Raw genomic sequence first — 11667 nt, 5'->3', positions numbered from 1 at the left:
TGAATTTAAGATTAATTATTGATTGATAAATAGACTCATGGAAACTAATGAATCAATTGCAAGTTTATTAGTAAGAAAGGTGGTTTTAAATAACAAGCTAGCTAGAAATTCCTCTTTCTCTTTCTTTCTTCACCAAATCCTGGAGACAAGATCCTTATACTAGGTTCAAGGAATAGAATTGGAAAGAGAAGACCATGGACTGCCATGCCAGAAAAGATATCAGGTAAGTGTCCCCAAGAAGCCTGAGGAAAAGCAGATCTGAGAGGAAAAGCAGGAGTTAAGACTTTCTTTTAATTTTCATAAACCAATCAGAACAATTACTCCTTAATTTCATCAAACAGGATTCACTTCCTCTCCTTTGGGAAATTTGTTAATCTGAGTCATCTCACTGATTTTTCAAAGCATCCTATTGCAATGATCTCATTTACGATTTACCCTAAGAGTGCTAAACATCATCTGCATGCCCATGAAATCTTTCTTTCTTTCCAGCCCAGATCCCTCACTTAAAAAGCAGACTCATACATTTGACTATTTATATAAATTGTATCTATCTCACAGTTATCCAAGAGGAACATGTCTAAAAATTAACTTTTCATCTTCCTTTAGTCTAAAGAAAATTTGATTTACCTTTCCCATATGTGTTAATGACATATTCATATTTTCAGGCCAAAAGTTTTTGAGTTCCTTGAGTACTCTTTTTCTCTTGAAATCTGTATCCAATCTCTCAAAAAGTGATATCAATACTACTTTTAAAACATATCCAGGATCTAACCATTTCTGGCCACCTCCACTGCTAATGAGTCCTTGTCCAAGCTACACAGAATGGATACTTTTAGTGTTCCTCCTAAAGTGATCCATATCTCCTTGATCATTTTGCCAGTTGCTGTGCACAAGGTCTCTTTGATTGTTTTCATCTCTCAACAGTCTCTTGGTCAGAGGCTGCTGAAACAGGGCTGGACCTACCTCCAAAGTTGTATACTTTTTCATCTCTCCAGGTAGGCTTGAGAAAGGAAAGATGGAGGAAGGGATATAAATCATGTAAGACCATGGTCCTCCTTTCTAAATACTCCACTAGCTTCTCACCCCATTCAGGGTAAAAGCCAGATTTCTTCAATAGCTTCTAAAGGCACCTCCCCACCTGCCCCTGCAATAGCTTCTCCTACTGTGATAGTTCTCTGAATATGCCAGTCACACTCTCCCCATCAGTGCTCTTGTGCTCACAGGTCCTTTGAACTAGAGTCCTCTTCTTCCAAACATCAGCAGCGTGCTCTCTTGTTTTCTCCAAAAACTGTCTCAAATGTCCTCTTTGAGTCTTCCCTGACCAGTCTGCTGAAAATGTCAACTCCCTTGGGTGCACTCTCTAACTGCCTTCTGTACCCCATTTTCCTCCATAAAGTTGAACATCATCTGATGTATTTATTCTCACCTACAAGAATGTGTGCTCCATAAAGACAGGGGTTTTTGTCTCTTAATTTTTTTTCCATTAGAGTATTTCCCAAAGCTTCACAAATGACCTTACAATTCATGTATAATATAGATTGTTTTTGAGTGAATAAACATGAGAATGAATGGATTTGAAGCTACAGTGACTTACTAACTTTTTATTTCATGTTGGAGAGCTGACTTCAGGTTTCACCAGAAGAATTTTGAAATCTTTACATCTGCTGCAACTCATTGGTCTGCTCGGTTATGTTTCCTGGTAACCCAGGATCCTGGTGGTTTCTCTTCAGTTATGTGCCCTCCATCTATTTTTGAATTCTTTTAAGTAGATGTTCCATTTCAACTCCTCATGGCAGATGCTTAAGTAGCATCATTCTGTGTATATATCCAGCTGAGAGGATTATCCTGGAGAACATTACTTTTACTCTGGTAAATGAATACTTTTTTCTTCTGTCAATTAAGACTTTCACATAAGTGTTCTTTATATGCATCTACCTTACTTGTGATGTCTGTCTTATATATGTTTTAAGAAGAGCATTTGCTTACATTTTGCACAGTAACAAAAGGCAACACTGCATGAGTGCTTATTTTGTAAGAACTACCATATTAACTTCTCTACTCTCATATTCCTTTTGTTTTCATAGCAATCCTGCAAGATATGTCATAGTATTAACCCCTGCCCCAGTATTCTTTTTTGAGATTTTATGTAATTTAGATATTAAAATCATGCAGTGATCTTTGTATACTACTTTTGTTAATTAGCATTATACCACTAGAGATTTCCCATGATATTAAAATGCCTTATAAACATTGTTTTTAATCATAACAAAGTATTCCATATTGTCCGTGTACTTTACTATTACTCTACTGTTATACATGTACATTATTTTCCACTTTTGTTCTTTTTTTAAAAGAATATTTTATTTTATCTTTTTTAAGTAGTCTCTACACCCAATATGGGGTTCAATCTTACAACCCTGATAGATTGAGTTTCATGCTCTACTGGATGAGCCAGCCGGGCACCCCTGTTCTTTTTTTTTTTTTAATTTATTTTTTTTTAATTTTTTATTTATTTATGATAGTCACAGAGAGAGAGAGAGAGGCAGAGACATAGGCAGAGGGAGAAGCAGGCTCCATGCACCGGGAGCCCGATGTGGGATTCGATCCCGGGTCTCCAGGATCGTGCCCTGGGCCAAAGCAGGCGCCAAACCGATATGCCACCCAGGGATCCCAAGGCGCCCCTGTTCTTATTATAAAAACTATTATTATAAAAAACTGAGATGAACATCTTTGTGCATACACTTTTATCATTGTTTGTGTCTTGTTTTTAGGGTTATCATGTTCATTACATGTATTGTATACTTTGAAGTATTTTTTGGTTGTTTTCTAGGAATAATCCATGACTTTGGCTCTCTATTTTCTGGTAGATATCATAGAAATTAGTTATACAATTCAGTGTTCATAGGATAAAAGTAAATATGCTTCTCAGATGATACTGTATCTGGTCCTGAAATCTGAGAAAATATACTTCTATGAGTGTTCATCATATACTGTATACTATATAATGTAGTAAGTGATATTAACACAGTATGTAGAATGTAGTGTGGGGATCCATACTCCTTGAAGTTAAGTTTTATTTTTCTTGTCATCACAGGAATAAACTTCAGAAAACTTGTTTCTTATCGGAGTGCCCAACAATAACAGATGGCATAACTACCAAGAATGAATCAATATACATAATCCTATTGTGGTTGGAGAAAAATGTCATCATCCAGATGTTTAACTCTGCTACTTTGAATTTATCTTGGGATGTATTTTAGAAAACTCTACATAAAAAACTGTGAGCATCATATTTAAGAATCCTGTATAAATTTTGTTTGTCTCACTAAGTTCATACAGCTATCTAATCCCACCAAATTCTAGGTTAAAATTCTGGAGGATTACCAGGGATTCAGAAATTCTACATTGTGCTTAAGTGGGAAGTGTGTGTCTCAACAATTAGCTATGTTAACTAAAATTTTATGACGGTGAGTCTGTCATAGGTTTTGTTTGTTTTTATTTTAAGAATATGAGGATTATGTTTATATTACTGCAATACTGTGGAATTTGCATCAATCTGTTTCTTGGTCTCAGAAGAAAGAGCTAAAGAAAACTCAAATCCAGCAACTACCTCCCCATTGTTGATGCATTTTATGTTTTACATTACATTACATTACATTACATTACATTACATTACATTACATATTCACATATAAACTATTGTTTAAACTGTTGTTTAATATGTGAACCATTTAAGTAATTTCTGAATAGTTAGATTTAGGCTGCCAGGATATGGACATAGAAGTAATTGTCTTGCTTACAGCATAAAAAGCATCTGAGTAATACAAGGGAAAAATTTCAAACGTATAAAACAAATGTCAGGTAGTCTTGATGGTTAGTTTATGGGGTTAAAAATGATAAAGGAAGATATAACGAACTTCACAAATTAAGCAAAGACATCTAACTGTAAAGGTAATACAATATTTAACCTACTAATATATCAAAGGAGAAACCTGTAATAGCAGGAGAAAAAGCAATCTGCAGTTGCCATAGAAGTGCAGGTAGTGGAGCACATCACTAAGATATGAATAAGGGCCATTGCAGTAACTGATCTTATATGTCTTTGTGCTTGTCCATCTAGTGTATTCCAGAATATCATTCAATAAATGCATTAAAGAAGTGGGCTGGGTAAATTTATACCCTGGAATACAATGGATACAGGGTTTAGCCCCAAGTACATGTTGACAAAAAAAAAAAAAAATTCATTGCATAATAAATACTTCCTAGCTCACAGAAGACATTCAGAATGAAGAATTAAGAATCTCCTGAAGAGAGAGAGAGAAAAAAATCAAACCTCTAGAAGTCCCTAGGAAAATTGTAATTGCTCTGATAAGTTTATACCACTCCAAACTCTTAGCTCTTCAGCTTCTAGGCTTGGTTAGATGTTTTAGTTCAGTTAGGACATTGAGAATAAATCCATTTCTCAGGGGCTGACTAATTTTAACAAGTTCAAGTGAATCATCTATAAAACATAATGCCAACTCATTAATATACAATAAGAAATAATTGTTGCAGGAACTGTAATACTTGAGTTTCCTTGATTTGTGAATTCTCCTTATAGCTAACCTACATGGAAATCCAAATTACAATTAGATCATTTTATTAATTTATGAGACAAATTACTGTTATAGGGAAATGGAAATACTCAAAGGCCATTTTATCACTATATCATCTCTATTTTATTTGGAGAATGGAATCATAATCAGAGGCCAATTTATTAATGTACCCTGAGAAATCACTGTCAGGATAGCCGAAAGGCTTAAACCCGATACAGTCAGCTGTATTGCCTTCCCGAAAGGAATGGCAAGACTGATAATAATCAGAAAGTTGTGTTCTGGGCCAAGAATTTGAACATAAGGAGTTACATGAACTGAATGTTTAATGACATCAGACTAGGATAACTTAATAAAGCTGTTACACAATGTATTTGATCATGCTAATGTGACTAGACATACTTGAAATCTTATATTAAGGTCACTCTTGCCCTGAAGAATACGTGTGTCCCTCGATGTAACTTCAACATCCCAAAGAATCTCACTTTGAAAGCTTTGATAGCCTCTTTCTCAGTGAATACTTGGACTATGCTAGTTGAACTGTTTACACTGTACACTTACTTTCCAGTCAACATTTTCCTATCGTTATTACTAGAATAAGGCTCCAGGGCTAAGCTCTTCAAAAAATGAAGCAAATTTCCCTTCTAGAACCATTACTTTGGTTTTAAAATGGTTAATCTCTTCAGCCCTTTCTGAAAGTAATTACATAATTTAAAAAGTTGACTGTTACAAATATGTAGAAGAATGACTATCTTCTTATGTCTGTGAGTGAAGGGAAATTAGAAATAGCAAGATTAACTCTCTTTGCTATTTAAAAAGAAATACTTCATCATCTCAATACTTTAATAGTTTGAATGTCCCTCACTAGGCTCCAAGGTGCCTGGCTTACAAAATCATATAACTTCATGTGCCTTGAACTACTGGCTGTCCATACATCTCTTGAGATCTTATTTATTTATTTAAAAGATTTATTTATTTATTTATTTTACAAAGAGAGAGAGTGCACAAGCAGAGGGAGGAGTAGAGGGAGAGAAAAAGGAGAAGCAGACTCCCTGCTGAGTGGGGAGCCCAATGAGGAGCTCAATCTCAGGACCCTGACTGAGATCATGACCTGAGCAGAAACCTAAACCAGAAACCTGGCTTAATTGACTGAGCCACCCAGTTTCCCCTCTTGAGATCATATTTAAAATGCTGTGTCATATACTTTTCCTTGCAAAAATCATGTCCACAATTTTCAATTACTTGGTAAATTAAAGTGTACATGACTTTCAGAACTTTGTGACACTGCCTAAGATACCATTACTTCATTGTTCCAAATGTAATATTTATCTAATAAGTAATAATTCTGGAAAACAATATAATTACTTCAGGCACTTAAAGTGTATTGCCACTAGATGTTGGTAATGGCCATCAGCTTCAAACACAAGAAAGGTCAACATATATTTTAAAGAGATAGCTAAACAAAATCTACCAAACATTTAAAGAAGAGTTAAATACCTATCTTTCTCAAATTATTCCACAAAAAGGAAGAAAGAAAAGGAAGGAAAACTTCCAAATTCATTCTATGAGGCCAGGAGTACTCTGACACTGAAACCAGATAAAGACTCCACTAAAAAAGAGAAATACAGGTTGTTATCTCTGATGAACATAAATGTAAAATCCTCGGTAAAATACTGGCAAACTGAATCCAATAGTACATTAAAAGAGTCATTCACCATGATCAAATAGGATTTACTCCTGGTTTGCAAGGGTGTTCAATATTTGCAAATCAATCAACATGATACACTACATTAATAACAGAAAGGATGAGAAACATGATCCCTTCAATAGATGCAGAAAAAGCATTTGACAAAGTACAACATCCATTCATGATAAAAACTCAACAAAATAGGATCACAGGGAATATATCTCAACAAAATAAACACCATATATGAAAAACCTACAGCTAATACCATCTTCAATGGGGAAAAAATGAGAGATTTTCCTCTACAGTCAGGAATAAGACAGGGATATCCACTCACACCAATATTAATTAATATAGTATTGGAAGTCCTAGCCACAACAATTGGAAAATAAAAAGAAATAAAAGGCATCCAAATCAGCAAGGAAGAAGTCTAAATTTCATTATTTGCACATGACACAATACTCTATATAGAAAGCCAAGAAGATTCTCCCTAAATTACTAGAGCTTATACAAAAATTCAATAAAATTCTATGCAGGATAGAAAATTAATGTACAGGGCAGCCCAAGTGGCTCAGTGGTTTAGCGCTGCCTTCAGCCCAGGGTGTGATCCTGGAGACCCAGGATTGAGTCCCACATCAGGCTCCCTGCATGGAACCTGCTTCTCCCTCTGCCTGTGTCTCTGCCTCTCTCTCTCTCTCTCTCTGTCTCTCATGAATAAATAAATAAATTTAAAAAAATAAGAAAATCAGTGTACAGAAATCTGTTGCATCACTTTACACTAATACTGAAGCAGCAGAAAGCAAATTAAGAAATCAATCCTATTTACAATTGTGCCCATTGTTAACCCATAAGTTACCTAGGAATAAACCTAGCCAAAGAGATGAAATACCTGTACTCTGAAAACCAATGGAAAAAATTGAGGAAGACACAAAGAAATGGAAAGACATTCCATACTCATGGATCAGAAGAACAAATACTGTTAAAATATCTATACTACCAAAAGCAATAGATACTTTTAATGCAAAACCTACCAAGACACCAACAGCATTTTTCACAGAGCTAGAACATACAATCCTAAAATTTGTATGGAACCACCAAGATCACTGAATAGACAAAGCAACCTTGAAAACAACAAAGCAAAGCTGGAGGCATCACAATTCTGGACTTCATGTAATATTATAAAGCTATAGTGATCGAAACAGTATGGTACAGGCACAGAAATAGACATATAGACAAAAGAACAGAGTAAAAAATCCACAACTATATGGTCAATTAATCTTTGAGCAAGCAAGAAAGAATATCCAATGGGAAAAAAGATAGTCTCTTCAATGAACGGTGGTGGGAAAACTGGATAGCACATGTGGAAGAATGAAACTCAGCCACTATCTTACACCATATACACAAAAATAAATTAAAAATGGATGAAAGACTTATAGGTGAGACAGGAAATCATCAATATCCTAGAGGAGAACACAGGCAGTAACCTCTTTGACATTGACTGTGGCAACTTCTTACGAGGTATGTTTCCTTAGGCAAGGGAAACAAAAGCAAAAAATAACTATTAGGAATTCATTAAGATAAAAGCTTCTGCACAGTGAAGGAAACAACCAACAAAACTAAAAGGCAACCTATGGAATGGGAGAAGAAATCTGCAAATGACATATCTGATTAAAGTTTCATATCCAAAATATATAAGAACTTGTCAAACTTAATACACAAAAAAGGAACAATCTAATTAAAAAATGGGCAGAAGATATAAATAGACATTTCTTTCAAAGAAGACATACCGATGACCAACAGACACACAAAAAGATGCTCAACATAACTCATCATCAGAGAAATACAAATAAAAACTACAAGAAGATATCACCTCACACTGATAGGATGGCTAAAATCAATAACTCAGGAAACAACAGGTGTTGGTAAGGATTTGGTGAAAGGAAACACTCTTGGTCTGTTGGTGGGAATGCAAACTGGTGAAGCTACTCTAGAAAGTAGTATGGATATTCCTCGAAAAGTTAAAATAGAACTACTCTATGACCCAGCATTTGCACTTCTAGGGATTTACCCAAAGGATAAAGAAATACAGATTCCAAGGGGTATATGTACCCATGTTTATAGAAGCATAGTCAAATTACGGAAAAAGCCCAAACATCCATTGACCGATGAATGAATAAAGAAGATATGTTGTATAGATCTATCATCTATCTATCTATCTATCTATCTATCTATCTATCTATCTATCGGAATATTACTCAGCTATAATAAAAAATAAAATCTTGCCATGTGCAATGTTGTGGATGGGACTAAAGAGTGTTATATTAAGCCAAGTAAGTCAGAAAAAGACAAATAACATATGGTTTCGCTGATACGTGGAATTTAAGAAACCAAACAAATGAGCATGAGGAAAAAGAGAGAGGCAAACCAAGGAATAGACTCTTAGCTATAAAGAACAACGTGATGGTTAACAAAGGGGAGGTTGGTGGGAGGTGGGAGAAATAGATGATGACAATTAAGGAGGGCACTTGTGATGAGCACCAGGCATTGTATGGAAGTGTTGAATCACTATTTTGTACACCTAAACCTAATATTGTAGTTTGTTAATTAACTGAAATTTAAATAAAAACTTAAAAACAAACAAAAAAAATTTAAAAATGTAAAAAATTAAAAAGATAGCCAAAAATATAAAAGGCCAAACAGAATGAACATAAACGCAGTGAAAGTTTTATGAAATGAGGTATAAATGAGAAGAATTGCACAGTCTCAATGTATTATACATTGATAAGAGTGGAATTGGTAACAAAGTTAACAGTTCTTGTAGACTATGAGCCAAACAACATAGCTTGAAATAATAGAAGGAAAATATTAAAAATAAGCATATTTAAAAGAAAAACAACTAGTCAACTAGTGTTAGATAATATATCACACAACTATAAATTTAGTGAAGATTATGTTTAAAAAAAACTGACCTGGGTGATATGAAAAGCATAATTGATTCTATAGAAAAATAGTACTGTTTTTAGTCACAGATTTTTTTTAACAGAGAGAGAGAACACATGCAAGCTAGGGGTGGGGCCTGGGTGGGCAGGAAGGGCAGACGTAAAGAGAAAGAGAATCTTAAACAGGTTCCATGCCCAGCGTGGAGCCTAACACAGAGCTTGATCTCTGGACCCTGAGCTAAAATCAAGAATGTGATGTTTAATCAACTGAGCCACCATGTGCCCCAATATGTCATGCTTAAGAAATGTTGATGCATATGAAACTGAACACCATGTAACCACATAAAAACATACAAACAAATGAGAATGGCAGTACTATAAATTAAGCTAAAAACTTATTTGTAATCAAATACCAAAATCAATCTTGTCAAAAAACTAAAACAAAACAGAAAGCAGTACTCCTCTGGACATTAGGACTCTCTCTCCACACAAAAATCAAGACAATATCGGTCTAAATCCTGCTCATTGCTACCTGGGGTTTCCGTGTATTTGTGCTTTAAGTCTGAAGAGGGATGATGTTATTATTTCATGACAGGCTTAAATACTTTGTGTAGTTTTCAAGCTATGGAAACTCATGAAACTTGGTATAGAGTTAATATGGCAGTAAAATTGTTTTCATTACTAAATGTATACTACATACTTTAAAGAATTTAGGGGCAGCAACAAAGGAATTCTGAAATTAGTGGGTGTAAGGGCTTCTCCTCTAAATTAATACAATGTTAATGACATGGTTTCCATACAAATTAGTTGATAAAATGCACAGCATGATCACTTGTGGTTTGTCACACCCACCATGGAGGGTGTATAAAAGGCCCCGTGCAAACAGAGAAGTTCATATTCTGCAAGCAGACGCTCTGCTCTCACCCAAATCCTCAACTCTTGACACTATGAGCTATTACTACGGCAACTACTATGGCGGTCTGGGCTATGGCCTTGGTGGCCTGGGCTGTGGCTATGGCTGCGGCTATGGTGCTGGTTATGGAGGCTTCGGATATGGCTTCTACCGCCCATGTTGCTATGGAAGACGCTGGTTCTCTGGCTGCTACTGAGAAGCCTTGCACACAATCTTGCACACGACGAAGGACTTTCAGCTAATTTTCCTCTTGCTGAGTCTACCTTCTAGATAGTTCATTCCTTTGGTGAAATAATGAGGAGCCAACCCTAGATTAATGTGATAGAATTTCAGATTCATCTTGCCAAGACTGGCCTGATAAGAATCATCTGAATTTGCAATTCTAATTTGGGGGAGGAAGGGGAGACTTCAGTTTGGGTAATGATTCTCCTTTTGTATGTATTTTTTGAGAATTCTCATTCCAAACTGTGCTTGTGAGATAATGTGAAAACTTACTTTACATTAAATGTACTTTGCCTGGCATTTTCAATGGTCCCAGTGTGTCTTCTATCCATCGTAGATAGATGTTCTACATGTATAAACACTGAGTGTGAGCTAATGCTAGTGTGTGTCTGCCATCTGTGCCCGTGTGCTTTGTAAAAGCTCCGAGCATAGTGTTGTACCTGTAATCCTGTGTAACCAAGACAGGAGAGAGACTGTCCAGCAGTTGTCTTCACACTTTGTTCAAAGTATATCAGCACAGCTGCAGCTGCTCTTACCCCGTGTCATAGCTCACAGTGGGATTGTTATGCAACGTTTTAACACCATTTGCCACTGTTGTACTCAACGCACTGCTGTCTTTTACTGTTTCCAAGCAGGACAGGACTCTGTTGTGTTGTTGGAAGCTGTGTTCATTATGGATTTTGTCTCCTGTGGTGGCTTTTTTGGCCTCACTTAAGCAACAATTGAAGAAGCTCAAACAGCCTTCAGAATTACAAAGCAACTGGTTAGCTAAGTTTCTGAGTGCCCAGAGCTCTATGTTATATTTGGATACCTAGCTCCATTAAGTCCCTACATTTGGGGGTCCAGACAGATGTTTGTCACACTGTGGATGTTTACTCCTTCAAATATCCTACCTTGGTTAATTTACCCCCCTGATAATCAGACCAATTATATTTATATAACTTAGTTTATGATTCTATTTAAAGGGTTAAAAGTCTCAGTCTATGATGTGTGTGTGTGTGTGTGTGTGTGTGTGTGTGTGTGTGAACATCGTTTCTATTTCTAGGCTTCCAGAAGTACCTGCATTGTCCTTGTTTTTCTGTTTACATATCATTTGTACTTCCAGTTGGCATCTTCAACTTTTATTCAATTTTTTTAAAAGATTTTATTCATTATTCATGAAAAACAGAGAGAGAGAGAGAGAGGGAGAGAGAGAGAGGCAGAGACACAGGCAGAGGGAGAAGCAGGCTCCATACAGGGAGTCCGATATGGGACTTGATCCCGGGACTCCAAGATCATGCCCTGAGCCAAAGGCAGACACTTAACCGCTGAGCCACC

At 36.0% G+C, this 11667-nt stretch overlaps 1 protein-coding gene across 1 annotated transcript; it reads left to right on the top strand.

The window, feature by feature from the left end:
- Window positions 1-10132: 10132 nt before the first annotated feature.
- On the top strand, window positions 10133-10606 carry LOC111093557 (keratin-associated protein 20-2-like). The gene has a single exon (XM_038581129.1). The coding sequence runs from the start codon at window positions 10163-10165 to the stop codon at window positions 10322-10324; it is 162 nt and encodes a 53-aa protein (XP_038437057.1). The 5' UTR covers window positions 10133-10162; the 3' UTR covers window positions 10325-10606.
- The last annotated feature ends 1061 nt before the right edge of the window (window positions 10607-11667 follow it).

This window comes from Canis lupus, chromosome 31 (assembly GCF_011100685.1).
Source record: "Canis lupus familiaris isolate Mischka breed German Shepherd chromosome 31, alternate assembly UU_Cfam_GSD_1.0, whole genome shotgun sequence".
NCBI lineage: Eukaryota > Metazoa > Chordata > Mammalia > Carnivora > Canidae > Canis > Canis lupus.
The sequence above is the reverse complement of the archived record's forward strand: the minus strand, read 5'-3'. Positions and strand labels throughout refer to the sequence as shown.